Raw genomic sequence first — 18,684 nt, 5'->3', positions numbered from 1 at the left:
TATAGTAAACTTAACAGATTTTTGTAGTCGGTTGAAAATCGTTGGTGCAGTTCTTAAATCTACCATGGATTCGGTAGATTATACAACAAAATTTGTTTGCGTGCAGAGCATAAAGCCTCATGCACAATGTGAGCGGCAGCGTGGTACAACGGCAAAACGGCAAGCCTATCTTGAGCTACACTCTACTTGTCAAGTCAATGTTGAAAAGGATTTAGTCAACACTGGATTGATAAGTAAAGTGTAGATCAAGATGGACATGCCGTTTTGCCGTTCACATTGTGCTTGGGGCCTAACTGTCATGCGCGATGCATCTATGTATTTTAATTTGGTTGTCGTTGTGTTCTACACTGAAATGAATTTCATTGTAGAGAATACTGAATCCATGGTAAAATGTGGGCTTCGTAGCCGTGCGGTTAGCGGCGTCAGTCGTGTAGGCGTATTACGCTACGGAGTGTGGGTTCGATTCCCACCCCAGTCGGAGAAAACTTTTCGTCAAACGAAAAATTCTTCACTGGTCCACTGGTCGTTCCATGTGTCCGTTGTCTAATGTTAGTAATGTTCAGTCTGAGCAGCCTTTGGCTGAAGACGGTGTAAATTGTCTTTTTTTTTAAATTAAGAACTGCACCAACGATTTTCAACCGACTACATTAATCTGTTAACTCTACTAAAACATAGTCAACATCCATGCACAAGAAAATTTATTCTGTTTATTTAACCAGTGTTGTAGTATTTATGACTTGGTAAAAGTCTTTCACTAAGTGAGCTGTATAGGAGTTAAAATTATTTTGCTACTGTTGGAACGAATATACGGTAAGTTGGGGGACAATCCATTCAAGATACAAATTCTATACTTTTCACCACAAATTGAAATACAATTCGTTGAATTGTTTTTGTATTGTACAACAATACGCGAATTGCTAATCAAGACAATACATGAACAATATATCGTATTGTATTTTCAAAATGTATGTATGAGAAAATATTTATATTTATATTGTTACGATACTTAATAACCCATACATTATATTGCAAAAATCTCATATACCATACAGTGAACTGTTGAAAACAATATATTGTACTGTAATTGTATTGTCCTTTTACAATATACTGTATTGTATTTCCAATATATTCAATGGTACTGTTACAATACGTTATATTGTTTTAGTATTGTAATTTTTATCCGGGCGGGCCTGTCATTCTCATAGAAAAACTGTCAAAGTGCTTTGTGATCAGATGATTTTGAACGTCTCGTGAAGTATTTTTCACATGTTATGCTATGTGGTGGTGGTGTCGTTGAGAAAATTCGATTAAACGTGTAAAATTGAACGAACTGTCAAAAACTGAACGAAACAATATTAGCGAAAAGCTGAACCTTTTTATGCTGTCATAAATTTCTCTCTGCAAAAAATGGATTAAAGTTGTGAAGAGTGTGTGGTAGTTTTAAAATGCAATTTATATAATTGTAATACCCTCGCATGTTTGAAATTGCTATCAGTGCAAACCTCATCAAAAGAAATGTCGGTACAGTTAGTAGATTCCTGTGGAAAAGATGATTTGAAGACCCAGTTTGTGACTCGCGAAGGCGAGTATAGATTGATGACGCTGTCGGAATACTCACGGCCAAATCGTGTTGGATATCAAAATAATCAGAGTAACCCTCAGGTGAGGGTTTCTTTGGTGACACTTCCATCTCAGCAGACATCCCAGCAAACAGTTGTTGAAAATGGCAACAATCAAGGCGGAAATACCGGAAATACAAACCCTGTTCCATCAACGAAATTCGGATGCGCGACGACAAATGAGACCTCCAATAATCGAGATCAGACACATAGTAACATCACTGGTGGATTATCACCCAGCTGTTCTACGCCCATCGGAGGGGACAGAATATGCTTCAATTATGGAAAAGAGCTGTATGTTTATGCATATCGTGGAGTGAAAAAGGTAAGTAAAAATCGGAATAAATAATTATCTTTAACAAAATTTTCAACAAATCTGATAAAAATATTGCCGAATTAATTTTGTCAGCATGTGCATACTACTAGATAGTTTTTAAGATTGTGCATACGAATAGGTCCGCAATAGAATTACAGTGCCCATCCGATTTTGACAATACATTTTTTTTATTGTTTCAAACTTCTTATCGTAAACGGAATCTACAGATACCGTGAGGCACAGAAATCCGTACACTTGATTGAATTTTTCAATTAAAGATAATTTACACCGTCTTTAGCACATAGGCTGCACAGACCGAAGGTTCACTAACTTTAGGCAACGGACAACACAAAACACCCAGTAGCCCGGTGATGAATTTTTCGTTTGACGAAAAGTTTCCACCGGCTGGTGGAACCCATCTGATAAAAAATGTGTGGTATTGCAAACCATTACCGTTTGCTTAATTCTACTATGCCAATATTTAGTTGAAGTAAACAAGTATTTTGTCGCTTTCACTACATTCTAGTTTGGATAACCATGGATGTATGACAAAGCGCATAGTACCTACAACTACTTATTATAGTCAACTACTAGAAATGCAACTTGGCATTACATCATTATAAATTAGCACGTTTCACTCAAAACAATTCATACAAATTCAGGGTAAGTGCCAAATGGAAACCAAACTTGACCATGGGAATGCAGCTACTGATTCAGATAAAATTCTTCCAGAGCTGCAACAACCGATCTTAGACGGAAGAATGCATCAGCTTTATTACTGCCATCCGCGTACTTTCTCCTACACTTGCCCTAAGGTGGTTTGCGTCATATTTGTCAATTCGCTAATCAGCGATCAACCGTCGGACTTCCTAATTGTTCCCGAACCTGGACGAAAATCCCACCTCACAGATCTACCCTGGCCGATTGATGAACCAGACAAGGGGAAGTCCTGCGACTATTTGGCACACCCAGCAAGCTGATTCTGATGAGTGTAGTTGCGTAGGGCGGTATCTGTTCGGGCCTCTCCGTTGCCAATTCTGATACTAGCGCCAGGGAGAAACGTAAAGATCGACAGTCCCTCGAAACGCATCGGTTCTACTTCGAGGGCGGTCGGGTGAGCAAGCATTCAACATGGCACTCCGTTCTGCGTTGGTTTTCCGGATCGATCAAAGCCAACAACGCTTCTTTAGCTCTCGATGGCGTAGATTTCAACATTTGATAATTATTAAAATTTTGTTGTGATAAAGAAACATGCTTTTGATCACAAGATTGTGCAGATCAGTCATGATTAAATAAAATATTCTCAATGAAAACAAAACAAAACAACTAAACTGCATTCCTAGTACGACTAAACATGGGGGTTGTCCTTACTATATTCATTAAATCATTATGACCAGAAGCATGGTAAATTTTACTACGATGCAACTCACATAGTAAATTTTACGATGGTATAGTCACTCCAATAATGAAACATTTTCTGTCAAAATCAAGTGGTAAAAATGTTTTAATTTCACCCTTGACATGGTTGGCGTTACTATGCTTTTCCTTTCAGTGCACACTTCGTGGCACAATACGCCTAGACTACTGACGCCGCTAACCGCACGTTCACGAAGAACACAAAGTTTCACATTATGTTAATATTGAAATGAATAAATATACAGTTTTAAAATTACACATATAATTACAATAAGTTATAAGTTGTTCATGCAAACTGAATTTAAGTAGGCCATGATCTGAAAATTGTAAAAATCAAAATGTGACCGCTCATTATTGTGATGAATGGTTTGTATGCCTTTTAGTGATTTGCTAAGAAAAGTGAATAAAGTTTCCAACAGAAGAAGCAATAACCTAAGAATGTTAATGTCGCTACTGTTCGTGTTACATCTACAGTCATCCCTCCCAGAGTCTATGAATGGAGAGTTGCGCGAAGAGTGAAACCAAATCTACCTATCGAACTGAAGTGTTCTTCCAGGTACTTCCAAATAAACGGAAGTACTTTTCCAGATGCTTCCGGAAAATAACTGGAGGCGTACTTGGTACTGGTGCTGGATCCAACTGCGGCGGATTGCCTTCATCTTCTTCATCGCTGCCTTTGGTGTAGTACTGCGACTCGTCGGTTTCCTCCGCTTGAAGGCTCAGGTCGTTCTCGTTTTGAGGGATGGAAGGATCAGGATTCGTTGCTGTTGCTTGAACGGCTGCAGATGGTACGTCTGGGCCAAAACCGTCGAAAAATACCGACAGTGGGCTTGGACCTTGGTTTGCGTCACGATCTGGAACAGACTCGGCCGCACGTTGCTTCAACTGGTTGGTGTGCGAACGTATTAGCCGCTGACGATCCTCCAGGAACACGTTGTAGTTCACTCTCCCGATACGCTCGATAACCGTGGCGGCATGCCACTGCCAAGAGTTACCTTGATGGACTTGAGCATACACGGAATCACCGGGAGCGGACTGCCTTGAAACTGCTCCGTGCTTTTTGTTGAATCGTTGGTTTTGACTCTCTGCCTTCGACTGAGCTGCTGCAGTGGAATAACGTGGTGGAAGTATCATGGACGAAATTGTGCGGATCGGCCGTCCAAACATCATTTCCGCTGGAGACTTTCCACCGAGGTCAGCCGTTGGTGTTGTGCGATACACTTGCAGAAATGTTTGCAATGCTTCCTCCAGTGTTTCTCCTCCCGACAGAATTTTGCGTAGGGTGCGCTTCAGGGTGTCCACGAACCGTTCTGCTAACCCGTTTGACTGTGGGTGGTATGGTGCAGTGCGGATGTGGTGAATACCTTGCTGCTCGCAGAATGACTGGAACTCGTGACTGGTAAACTGTGTTCCATTATCCGAGACGATGGTTACTGGTATACCGAAAGTTGCAAAGCTGTTTGTGAGCAGCTTCATCGTTGTTTTGGTTGTTGTGGTTTTCGTTGCGTACACTTCAGGCCATTTGCTGTACGGGTCGACTACCACCAGGTAAAACACGCCATCCACAGGTCCAGCGTAGTCGATATGGATGCGTGACCACGGCTTGTCCGGCATGGGCCATGATTCGAGCGTTGTCTTGACCGGTGTTTTTCCAGCAGTACAGCAGGGGACGCAGTGCCGGACGAAATCCTTGATGTCGTTATCGATTCCCGGTCAGTAGACGAAACTTCGTGCAATAGATTTCATACGAACCATGCCTGGATGTCCGCGATGGAATTGCTTCAGGATTTGCCGTCGGAATTTGCTCGGAACGACAACTCTGTCGTGGAACAAAATACAGCCGTCGACATGGGTGAGGGAGTCCTGCCTGGTGAAGTAGGGACGAACGTCTGGGTTTGTGATTGACTTTGCTTCGTTTGGCCAACCCTCACGGATGAATTTGAGCACCGCTTGTAGTGCTTTATCTGCCATCGTGGCAGATTGGATCGCTGCGAAAGAAATTGGTACTTGCTTGATAGTGTCACGAATAATGCTCACCATGTCTTCTTCTAGGGAAATCGCTGCGACGACGTAATCTTCCTCTGGCTGCTTGGAACGGTCGATCAGTCTGGACAGCATATCGGCGCAACCAAAGTCGTTTGTGGACACGTGCTGGATTTCAAAATCATAGTTGAGCAGCATCAACGCCCACCGTTGAAGACGATTTGCGGTATGCAATGGAATTCCCTTCTTCGAACCAAAGATTGATAGGAGCGGCTGTGGTCCGTCTGGAGAGTGAACCGGCGTCCCAGGAGGTACTTGTGAAACTTCGTTACCCCGTAGATGAGCGCAAGTGCTTCCTTTTCCGGCTGCCCGTAGGCCTGCTCCGCCGGAGTGAGGGATCTTGACGCGTGCTGGATAGCCTTGAGAGACCCGTTGGGAAATTTGTGGTAGATGACTGCACCGATACCCGTACTGGATGCGTCCGCCGCAACGATGATTGGTAGCTTCGGGTCGTAATGAGTCAGCAACAAATCGGACTGCAGGACTTGCTTGAACTGCTCGAACGACCGCTGGCAATCGGAGTTCCAATGCCACTTCGAATCCTTCTTGAGAAGTTTGTCGAGGGGGTGTCGAAGCTCGTGGATGTTGCGAACGAATCGGCCGTAAAAGTTAACGGCTCCCAGGAATGATCGCAATTCAGACACGTTGGTTGGTGCCGGAATGGAGGCGATGACTTGGACCTTCGCCGGATCGGGACGGATGCCATTTTGATCGACGATGTGCCCTAAGTAGCCGATTTCGGTTTGAAAAAAGTGGCACTTTTCCAGCTTGACGTGGAACCCATATTCCTCTAGACGCTGAAGTAGCTTGTCCAGAGACGCCTTGTGTGCTTCCCAGGTTTTATATCCTGCAAATAAAGAATAAAATAATATGTTAATCAGTCCACAGTTCGGGAAGTCCCTTCTTTCTGCGTCAACTGCAGCCAGTATTTATAGCTCAGAAATACTGTAGGTACGAACACATAAAAGGTACCAAGTCAAAAGTTAGAATAATTAATATCACTTGAGATAGGTAGACATGACAGTCCTTCCCCCTTCAGAAACTTTCTAATAACTCTTTGAAAGCCACCTACAATTTGCTACAACTCATACAACGAACAATCGAAAATATATCCAAAGAATTCCACGATCTTAAATACGCAAATTTGCTAATTCCATGACTACAACCAAACATTCAAATCATTGGATTGTCCTGCTCAACATTACATTTGACAAATTCGTCAACACTAAAGAACAATTTCGTTCATCTCAATACAGCAATCGCTTCACAAAAGAACAACTAGGTTTACAATAAACGACAATTTCGTCAGCTCTAAAGAACAATTTGGTTCAACTCAAATCGGCAATTTCACCACACTTTCAAATACAGATACAATTGGCAATTCGCCACCCCAAAGAAAATCGATTATCTTCAACACACGTTTCCATGATCCTCGTCGCCACTTTTATATCCTGTAAATAAAGAATAAAATAATATATTAATCAGTCCACAGTTCGGGAAGTCCCTTCTTTCTGCGTCAACTGCAGCCAGTATTTATAGCTCAGAAATACTGTAGGTACGAACACATAAAAGGTACCAAGTCAAAAGTTAGAATAATTAATATCACTTGAGATAGGTAGACATGACACCAGGTTGCTCCAAAAACGATTGCGTCGTCGAGGAACGATCGAACACCAGGAATGTCAGCAATCATCGTGTCGACGAGCCGTTGGAATGCTCCTGGCGCCGACTTCACCCCTGGGGCGAGGCGATTGAACTGGAAAAGACCCCGGTGCGTGGCGATGGTGAGAAGTTGCTTCGATTCTTCATCTACTTCCACCTGCAGGTACGCATCGGAGAGATCGATGATGCTGAACACGGCACTTCCGTTGAGCTATGCGAAGATCTCCTCCGATGTAGGTAGAGGATAGTGGTTGGCCTCCAGCGCTTCGTTGAGTCCAATGGAATAATCCGCACAGATGCGAACCTTACCATTCGGCTTGCGAACTGCAACGATCGGAGCGGCCCACTCCGAGAAATCGATCGGCGTGATAATTCCCAGCGATTGGAGACGTGTCAGCTCGGCGTCCACCAGCGAAATGGTGTTGAACGGAACCGGGCGCTTCGGACAGAAAACTGGTTTGGCGTTAGGTTTGAGAAAAAGCTTTACCTTGGTTTTGGTGCAGTGTCCCAGCGAGTTGTCAAAAACCGCTGGATGGTTGGCTTGAAGCTGTGCTGTTACTTCGTCGAAGCATGGTCGGGGTTCGGCTGCAACTTGACTGCAGAGCGTGTCGAATGGAATCGACCACAGGTTGAACGCGTCGATCCAATCAATCCCCAACACGTTGAGGTCCGGTGATGAGGTGACGAAACATTTGCCACGCTTGACCATACCGTTGAGGGTGACTTCACAATGGAATTCGCCGATGAGGGCGAGCTGTCCACCGGATGCGTTGGATGCTTCGATCGATGACGGAGCCAGCTTCGGTCGTCCCAGTTGTTGCCATGTTGTCTTGGAAACCACGGTAATATCGCTTGCGGAATCCAATTGCAGCGAAATAGCGACGTCGTTGATGTTGATGGTCACGTACTTACGCTTTGGAGTGCTGTTTGCGATGTGGTTCACGAAGATTCCTTTGGCTTGAGATCTGGAACCGGTCTTGGTCTTCTTCTTCCCGGGTTGAGTTGAAGAGTCGCTTGAAGACTTTTTGATGCAGGTACAGTAGCCTTCCTTGTGGCCGGTGCGGTTACATACCTTGCAGAGATGGTCGGCGAATGGACAGTCGCGGACATAGTGCATTTGCCCGCACTGCCAGCAGGGAGTTCGTGGGACGGACTTGCTTTCCGGTTTCGATGGACGCTGATGATGGCCGGTTTTCTTCTCGGAGACGCTGCGGACCGAGTTTTTCGAACTTGATTGATGTTCGATCATCGTGGTGTTCGACTTGAGGTTGACGATTCGCTGGAATTCGTCGATCAGCGTTTGGAGTGTTACCGGCGCTTGTGCCGTCTCACCTTCGATGCGGGAAAGAAGCCTTGCTCGAATGTCTGCGTAGCGTGGAGCCTTGAGACCGCAGACAAACATCAAGCACTTGAACTGATCGATCTTCAAGTCGAAACTCGAACTCTTCACACGCCCTGTTGATTTTGCCACCGTAGCTGATGATGTCTTCCGTCTCGGATTTCACCAGCTGCAAGCACTGGTAGCGCTTGTGGAAAACGGAGGTCTGCCTGCCGAAGATTTTCTTGAGCGTCTTGATGGTATCGGCAAACGTGACGTCCTTCGGTAGCGTCGGAAGGATATTGTTGACGTAGCGACAATGCGAGGACGTGTCCAACTTCCGGAGTAGGAGCCGAACTTTGGCTGCGTCGTCCAGGCTTCGTGCGTCGCTTTCGAACAGATCCGAGTAACGGGCAAACCATTTGTCGAAAGTGGTGCCGTTCTCCAGATCGAAACAGAACTCACTGATGTTGGTCGACAGGGACTCCAATACTTGCTCTGGGTTGGTTGCTTGAGGAACGGCCAACCGCTGGAGTAGCTGGGTCATTTGCACAATCGCCGCTTGGAGTTCTTCGTTCGTCGCCATCCTTCCTCGGGTTCAATTCTGGAGCTCTTGACAATCCAGAATAATCCTCGTCGCCAGCTGAAGTGTTCTTCCAGGTACTTCCAAATCAACGGAAGTACTTTTCCAGATGCTTCCGGAAAATAACTGGAGCTTGTTAGAGCTAAGTACAAATACGTTTATTATCTTTGACATATACAGTTCGAACGAAAATTTTTTCTCTTTGGTCGCAGACAGTGGTTACTGCGATCAATGTAGATTGCTTGGATTGAACACGAACTGTCAAACCGTCTACCCCGCCTTGAATTGAATGATTTTCGACTCATCCGAGCTCCATGCCTATTTTCTGCCGCATTCAGGATGATTTTCATCTCTGTTGGAATCATCTGTTTACAAATCACGCCGAATGAAAATCATCCGATTTTGAAACTATTTTCTTCTTCAAAAAGATGTTACATTCATGGATGTAATCAAACCACATTGCATGCTTGGTAATAAAATATCACAATAATTCCAATGGAACAATAAATAACTAAACGTTGATAGTTTAATGCACTCCATTTTTTATTTCCATTATTCACAAATATGAATTTATCTCATGTCCGCAGGAGTAGCTGTCTGCCCCTTGTGACTCCACCAAATCCTCGTCCACAAAAAAACATAATTGCACAAAAATACATGATTGCACGAACTGTGCATAAGCTGTCTCGATATATCCCTGAAAGTAAAACAAACAGTACTAGTTGCCACCTCGGTTGATGCTAATAAAGATTATTTAGGAGAATTCCTTTTTAAATTTCAATTACCTACGAAATCCATGATGGAAAAGTAAACACACCATGTTGCTGCCACCATATTTTTACAATCTTTTCAAGGATGTTTTGACAGTTGGGATCATTAATTTTCTGTATGATATTTTAGATGGTAAGTGAATGATTTTCGAATGAGGACATGGAAGGAAATAAAATCCTTCCGAAGCTGTAGATTATTCATCTAGGGGCTGGGAATTGAACCCATGACCTTCCGCATATGAAGCGGAAGCGTAACCTCAAGGCTACAGACCCCCCTAGGTTATTCATTTGTGTTGACTTTTTTCAATCATCTACTTATTGTCATACGGCTATGTACAGGAAATCATTACTAAATTGGATGATTTTCGTTTTGTAGTCGGTGGAAGTATCATCTTCTTTCGTAGTCATTCAAAATAAGGAAAATGAAGTTTTGCGGCCATGTGAATTACGAATCATTCAATATAATGCGTAGTATGCACCTGAAACGTAAAGCGCTCAAGTAAAATTTATCTTTTTTACCAAAGTAATTTTGACAGCTGATCCAGTTCGCGAAGTGTGACTTTTACTAGCGGAATAATTGAGCGGCACATTTTTCCGTAAGAAAAAGTGACAGCTCCATTTGATTAGTACGGCAGGCGTTACCAACGTTATAAAATCAGCTCTACTTCTCAGCAGCGTACAGCTCAAGTAATTTCGGTAGCGGAATCATTCCTTGACCGTTTCTTGTCCTATTCTTTTGCACAGTACTTATGATCAGCGTACCAGCCATAAAGAAGGAGCTCTCGTTCAGTGTAGGGGCTATTTTCGAAGACGAGGAAGAACAATAATTGAATGAAGTCTCTTCGCGCAACTCTCCATTCATAGACTCTGATCCCTCCATGAGTCGATGTTCCATTACTCGATATCGACTCATGGAACCATACTAAAAACATAAAATCATGGTTACTATGATGGTCCCTTCAAACAGCTTTCCAAATAATAGCTGTTCCATGACTCGATATTTTCATGAGTCGATGGTCCCTTCAATATCGACTTATGGAGGTTTGACTGTAGTTTGCAACGCGCTGACAGCGTGAGTACCGGGCCTCAAAGTGTCAAATAAATTTTAAAAACCTTACAAATCACCCTCTACAATATGGCATTGAATTAACAATGAAAAAGTACAAGTAAAGACAATAGGGTCCTAAAGCCCTGTCCCAATATTAGTGCCAAACGCTTAAGTTTAGGACAAAAACACATGTTTACTCAATTTCATAATGCTGCGAAGTGCGGCTTCATAAGTGCGAAAATGCGAATAAAAGTCGGGATTGCATCGAATCATTTCTGTGTCTTCAGCGGGGTTGTTGTTTGAACTTCGAGATATAACCCCGCTGAAGACACCGACTCGATTTGATGCAATCGCGTACTTTTATTAGCATTTCCGCACTTGTAAAAACTTCTGCGATAATCCAGTAGTGAAAGAAATGTGCAATATATTACATAACAAACAACTTTCCTCCAATATGAACTTTGATAGCTTTTTTTTACCAGTTTGTTTATTTATTTAGTACGCCGAATAAAGCTTTACAGAGCCAATTATCATTTTCTACTATGGATAGAAGAAATACAACTATTAACAATTTTATTTCTCGGTGAATCAAGTTTATCGTCCGATGATACAACGATCTCCATGTGATCAGCGTTTGGGGAACCTTGATCTGCGCATGCCTTTTTTGTTCCACTTTTCTCGTTAACCCGCCTCGATCGCCGTCGCTTGTTTGAAGCCCCATTGTGTTCGGTGGATGAGTGTGATGCATTGGGCCGTATGAATAAAAAGCGTTGAACTTTACTACATGTAGCATCTACTCGAAAACAAAATCCACAAAGTTTACTACACTTTTGATATGAATAAAAAACCTTTCGAACATGCAGTACCTACTACTTTCGAACATGAGCAGTGACTGATGCTGCACGTTAAGAAAATTCTATTCAGACTGCAGAGCGACGCTGCACGTTAGGAAAATTACATTCAGAGTGACACTTTAAACCAATAAAATCATTCATATATGCCAACTTTGTCGCTTATTCACACGACAAATCATGTGTAAATATGAATATTACTACATTCCCGCTATGCATCGCGTAATCGACCATGAACACAAATTCATGTAGGTTATGTAACTTTACACGATTTGAAGTGTGAATTTGCGATTACCATTCCCTTTATGTGCATGTGAATTTTATAATGATTTGGCAACAAGGATTTTTCTGAGAATTTTGATATTTTAGCTAGAAAGCTGTATCCTATGAAGGAATCTTGAGATTGCAGCAATTGTGGAATTAAAAAGTTCCTAACATTTTCAAGATACCAGTACAGAGAATTAGATGAAATAGCAGTAGAATTTTGAACTTCCTCTGTGAATTAAAAAAACAGCATGTTGAACTCCGATGATAGATATAGGATTCTTAGTATTTCTGTGGTATTCCGTTATTTCGGTAGGTTTCCTGGTAGTATATCTGGAAATCTTAGAAATGAAAATAAATTCTCACAATAGTGGTTGAGGATTTTCTTTTACATTTTTACATTCAGATATCCAAAGGTGTATACTATAATTGAAGATTTCCTCTGAAATCGCAACGGAACTGGAAATCAAAGGGATCTAAAGTTTACAAGAATTCCAAAGATTCGAACCAGAGTTTGCAGGAATCTCACTGAAATCTCAGAGATTCCTAGAGAAATACAATCTTGAAGATACCCGAATAATTTCAAAAGATCAATAGCCAGATCAAATACCGGATTTACAATATTCCCAAAAGAATCCCAGAATGGCTTCCAGAATCCCAGAATTGTCATACCAAATCTAGAATGCCTATCGGAAACCCAGAATTACTATAGGTATACCAGAATTCCAAAGGAAGTCAGAGAATCTAGGATATTAGTCAGTCAGTCATTCTTACATAAAATTAAGAATTACTTTATAATTAGCTGAAATCCATCCGACATCCGAGAATTCCTAAAAAACAACACAATTATCGTAATGCCAGATTCAACATAATTATCGTAATAAGTATTATCGTACCTGCCACACGGAATTCACATGTAAAATGGTCAATTGACATTGAAAGCTCTCAGTTAAAAACTGTGTAAGTACTCATAAGAAGTTGAGAATTAAGCTCTGCGCAGTTGGGACGTAACGCCAGATAGAATCTCTCGAATAAATTCAAAATTCCTTACCGGAACCTCGAAATTCTTTTCGAAATTTCAAAATTTCTACGGAAATCTCAAAATACCTTTCGAAATATCAAAGCTGACATCGTTTTCCCACACTGAGAAAAATCTACACGCCAAGGTCGTGTGTTTTACTTATAGATTTGCGCAATGAGGAAAACCACATGACTTAAGTGTGGTAGCCATATGGATTTCGTCATTGACTTCATGGTATAATAACATGTGTATCAACATTAGGTTGTCATGAGAAACCAACATGAATGTCTAAATATTAAATCATGAAAACCAACTGATTTGCTTATTGAATTCGAAATGTAGTGGCTTTAGATAGTCATGTGTGATAGAAGAAATTTGATAGAAGAAATCTTGCTCCCCAAAATATGGATTCGAGGCTCCTCTGCTTGTCGCAAGCTCACTTGAATGTTGTTTTTTTTCAAACAAGTGAGTCAGCAACAAGTGGGGCGCCGCAAATCCATAATTTGGGAAGCCCGGGATTAGCATATTTCATTTTATTCGAAGCTGAAAGCTAGGAAAATCTGTTAGTGGAATCCGATTTTTCTCTAACACCATACATTATATCCAACGCTGGAAGTAATGCATTTTATTCATAGAAAATTAGAATGAACTCCTCATATTCACTCGGACATCTTCACTAATAGGAAGAAAAACGAATCCGCAAATTTTCCTCTAACACTTTCAGCTTCAGAATTTGCTTCTTCTCTTTGGAACATGATGATGACTGTCGTTCGACATGAGGTCCATCCGAAATTTAGTTCGCTATGGGTTGATCACTAATAATTTAGAAATTTGGAACACGGAAATCGACAGCAAGCTGATCGATTTCAAATCGACCAACTTGGACATGATGATCATGACACAAGATAATCATAAGTTAAACACACTGATTCCGTGTTGGGTGATGATCCATAGCACCCATAGGTTGACGCATACGAATTTGAAATGGAAAGCTTTAGGAACTTATGTGGAAAACTATGGAATTCATGTTGTCGGTTGATGAATCAGTCCATGAAGTAAAACTAAAGAATTGAATGTGTAATACACACGAAGTTTGTAAGAAAATCACAACAAATCGACATAGACGTTCATGAATCGATCCATAATTCAAAACACACGGATCAAGCGTGTGGATTTTTTTCAGTGCATGGTATTTACTAAAGAGACTAAATTATAAAGAGACGAAATCTGATCATATTCAAAATAAATCAGCTAGCAACTATGCCAAATCTATTACGCAGCACTGTCAATGTTAAATCCCACGCTAAAAGGGAGTCACAGGTTTTATGTGTTGAATTTTCACAGGTTTGGGTAACGAATGAAAAATTGACTGAATGTGTGTAAAACCAATGTAATGAGTAGAGCATTCTTTATGCAAAGCATGAAAATTGCAACCGACACTCATGTATTCAGAAAATATGCTACTTCAAAAGAAGCAAAATTTTCGTGGGCGGTAACATTTTTGTGTGAGCCGTTTTCAGCTTGTGTGAAAAAGTGTTTGACAAGTCTTCTGCTCGATTGGAATGACATTGACAGTAAACTTGGAATTCCAATTGGAACATTTCGCTTCTTTGCTTGTAGTTTATTTAGTATTTACTAAAGAGACTAAATTATAAAGAGACGAAATCTGATCATATTCAAAATAAATCAGCTAGCAACTATGCCAAATCTATTACGCAGCACTGTCAATGTTAAATCCCACGCTAAAAGGGAGTCACAGGTTTTATGTGTTGAATTTTCACAGGTTTGGGTAACGAATGAGTAGCAACCCGATGTGGGGTATTTAGAGGTGTGGGCGAACATCGAATTAGTATTTGTGAATATATCAGTTTTGAAGTGGTAGTTGTGCAATGCCAACTTCGGCGAGCCGAAAGTTCACGAAGTAGCCGAAGATGACGTCACGTTGAGAAAGCTGCGAACAAATTTTTTCGCAGCCTTGTCGTCACCATCAGCTGATCGTTTTGTTTACATCTTTTTCGTGACTAATACAAGCAAACACATACTAAGAGCCGGACCTGTTATATATGACATTGGTAGCAACCTCTGAAGCTAACTACCAGTAGATTTGTAGTAAATGCTACCTTTATTCATAGCAACGCGTTGTTTGTAGTAAGTTCGAAAGGTGTAGAAAGAGAAATGACACAAACATGTTCCACTCGTGTTCCACATATAGCGTTTACTACCGATAATGTAGTAAACTCAACTTTACTACATTTTATTCATACGGCCCATTGTCATCATCAGTCCAGTCCAGTGTTGCCACATTTATATCTGTACCGAAAGCACAAAAATCTTTTTTATCTGTACCAGTGATTTTGAAAATCTGTACCCAAAATCTGTACCACACACAACATAAATTGTTGAAAGAAACTCTTGAAATCCTAATTAATTTAACATACTTTGTATTGCAATTATATCACTTATTAAATAATAAATATTAAATTCTATGCTAATAGTATCTTTTATCAATAGTTTTGTGAAAATTATTTCCCAATTCCAAGCATCTTTTGGATTTTGTGTAATAAGAATTGCCAATTCCAAAAATCTGTACCAATCTGTACTTTTAGCTTAGCTTAGCTTAGCTTAGACTGACTACACATATCAATGGTTGCTATTCCCTGATTGACCGAAGTCAGTGAAAATGCACAAAGAATCAACTAGAAGTTCGGCTGGGATTGACCATAATCTTCTTCAGTGTGCATAATTCAGTGCCTCTATTTATACAGGGTCAATAACGGCGCCGGCCACGTCCTTGCAGTCAGGTGGGATTGGAGGAAGGAATGTTAGTGTGTAACCTTTGCTATATGGAGACCGTGTTTACCTCTGCATCTCCACAAAGGTTACTGGGAGGGATGTTTGTTAATGGGGAGGATCGTTGGGTCACAGGATTCACTTTGATAAGCGATTAGACCATGATAAATTATTTGACGCGAGCTAAGGATCGAACACTACTAACCTGCTTCGCGAACCGCGCCACTATTTTATCATGCTACGCGAGCGACGCGCGACACGATTGATCCTGCTCACATCACCCGCCCCCGCAGGAGCAAGTGACGCGAGCAAAGGATCAAACACTACTAACCTGCTTCGCGAACCGCGCCACTATTTTATCATGCCACGCGAGCGACGCGCGACACGATTGATCCTGCTCACATCACCCGCCCCCGCAGGAGCAAGCGACGCGAGCAAAGGATCAAACACTACTAACCTGCTTCGCGAACCGCGCCACTATTTTATCATGCCACGCGAGCGACGCGCGACACGATTGATCCTGCTCACATCACCCGCCCCCGCAGGAGCAAGCGACGCGAGCAAAGGATCAAACACTACTCTCTGTACCAATCTGTACTTTTCGGTGAAAATCTGTAATCTGTACCGTACAGAATATGTACCGAAAACTATCAGAAAATCTGTACTTTTCCAGATAAATCTGTACTTGTGGCAACACTGGTCCAGTCGTCGTCGTCGTCGTTCTGCTGTTTCGCTTCTTTACGAACGGGAGATGGTGATTGTTGTCGATTGTCGTTTATCGGAGGAAAATCATCCTGATTAAACAACTCGGACGATTTTGATGCTGTTGATGTTTGCAGTGATTTATTGGTTGGTTCTGGGATTGAAGCTGGGCATTTTGTGCCAGGATGAGCCGGTAGTGTGCACCGTTGTCATGATTTAGGTTGATCTATATAAGAGACAATAGTAACTTCATTTTCTATTGAAGTGAATGAAGGAATTTGGCGCAGTAAATTCATTCGTAGCACTCGCACTCCATTGGAAATTCCGGGGAAGTAATGCTTCCACTTCTCATTTCTGATGGAGATTACCTCCCCATACTTTAACATGTGGTTGGCCACGGTGACGTGACTCATCGACGGTGGGAGGTCGTGGACCCGAACCGTCACTGCATCGTAGTCCACATAAACCGGAATTCGAAACTTTGTATTGTCACAAAGCATAGTCCGCTTCCAATTGTGCTCTAATTGGTGGTTCTCGGCAATCTCCTTAGATCTCATCTCAATGAGCACATAGTTGCGTGTGTGAGGCAAATGTATGCTCTTAATGTCCGTATACTGGAGTTTTAATTCTTTCTCCAAGAATTGTTGCTCTTTTGCCACATCAGGGCGAACTTATTTATTTATTTGTCGTCAATCAATAGTAGACCGTTTCATTACACACTAATTTTACATGTTTTTCTTATTTCTAACAGGAATTATAAAGGAACATTTTATGCTGCAATGTTTTATAAACGAGTTTACAATCATCGAACTGAATTGAAATATCGCTTCAATTTGGTTTTTGTCGTTGTGAAGTCAATACTAGCGCAATGTTTATTATATGTTGCCATCATCTGATTAAGAGGCCCATATTTGGTATAGTTAGTACGATGATGGCACGTAAGGAATATATTCCGGTTTCGCAGTTGTCTGAAGGGTGCATAAAAATTTAGTTTTGCTAAGAGTTCTGCGGAGTCAATACGATGTGAAACAATATCATTTACGAAGGACACCATCGCGAATTCACGACGCACTTTTGGAGTTTGTATGTTGATAAGCATGCAGCGGGCTATATAAGAAGGTAGAGGAAATCTTGTCCAACCTAATTTACGTAGGGCAAACAGTAGGAATTGTTTTTGTACTGATTCTATCCGTTCTTCATGTGTTATTGAAAAAGGAGACCAAACTACACTACAATATTCAAGTATTGACCTTACATATGCAGTATATAACGTTTTAATTGTGTATGGGTCATGGAAACTATAACTAAACCGTTTTATGAATCCAAGCATGTTATTTGCTCTGTTGATGATTGTATTATAATGATCAATGAATGTTAGTTTTGAATCTAAGATGATACCTAAGTCTCTGACTCTGTCACATTTTACCACTGGCTGATTTCCTAGGGTGATTATAACGTTTGATGTGTCTCGTTTTCTACTAAAAGCTATTAAGTTACATTTTTTTTACATTCAATTGCAGCAGGGATTTATTACACCAGGTGTAGAAGACTTTTATTTCATTTTGGAATATATTTATGTCCTCTTTATTAATAATTTCTAAATAAAGTTTCATATCATCAGCGTAAATCAGAACTTTTTTGTGTTTAAGGATCAAAGAAATGTCGTTGACAAACAGTATGAAGAGAAGAGGGCCCAAATGGGAACCTTGAGGGACTCCAGAGGTGACTTGAATGGGATTCGATTTACTTCCTTTGAATCTAACTATTTGTTGACGGTTGGTTAAGTAGGACTCAATCCATTTCAGAAGATTAGACTCTATTCCTAGTTTTTGTAATTTGAATAGTAGCATAAACCGTGTGACGAAGTAGAAGGTTCAGTGCTCCTCGGGGCTATGATTTTCGCTGACCAAGTTTTCAATTCGTCGAGAATGTCAATGCCTAGATATGGGTTCGAAGACATTGCGGTTGTGGCTGCCAAATCCAGGTGCAGCTGATTGATTTGGCATATGCCATCATTAATGTTTTTGAGGTCAGTGGCCAAGTTTGATGATACAGATTCGAAAGACTTCGATATGTTATCGTTCGTCTTTTTAGTGACAGTATCAAGTATTGTCGTTATGTGTTTTTTTATTGCTACTACGCAACCAGCTAGACTACTGGTTTTGTTAATGGTAGCAAGCTCATTCTTTATTGTGGTCATAAAAATCTCGAGCCCTTCGAAAGCTTCATTTACCATGCTTTGTTTGTTCTGCTGCAGATTAAACCGATGAGCCACTTCGGT

At 41.3% G+C, this 18,684-nt stretch overlaps 1 protein-coding gene across 2 annotated transcripts in view; it reads left to right on the top strand.

The window, feature by feature from the left end:
* Nucleotides 1-1,348: 1,348 nt before the first annotated feature.
* LOC5566636 (WD repeat-containing protein 20) overlaps nt 1,349-18,684 on the top strand; it is a 76,730-nt gene continuing 59,394 nt past the window's right edge. The window contains exons 1-2 of one of the 2 annotated variants that reach the window (XM_021850935.1): nt 1,349-1,944; nt 9,545-9,724. In XM_021850935.1, coding sequence (XP_021706627.1) covers nt 1,516-1,944; nt 9,545-9,550 — 435 coding nt within the window. In that variant the 5' untranslated portion in view covers nt 1,349-1,515 and the 3' untranslated portion in view covers nt 9,551-9,724. Of the gene's footprint in view, nt 1,945-9,544; nt 9,725-18,684 lie in introns of those variants that run through there. The other variant, XM_021850933.1, reaches the window with a different exon arrangement.

The sequence above is a fragment of the Aedes aegypti genome, chromosome 1 (genome assembly GCF_002204515.2).
Source record: "Aedes aegypti strain LVP_AGWG chromosome 1, AaegL5.0 Primary Assembly, whole genome shotgun sequence".
Taxonomy (NCBI): Eukaryota; Metazoa; Arthropoda; class Insecta; order Diptera; family Culicidae; genus Aedes; species Aedes aegypti.
Note: the sequence above shows the minus strand (reverse complement) of the source record. Positions and strands in the feature narration are given on the sequence as shown.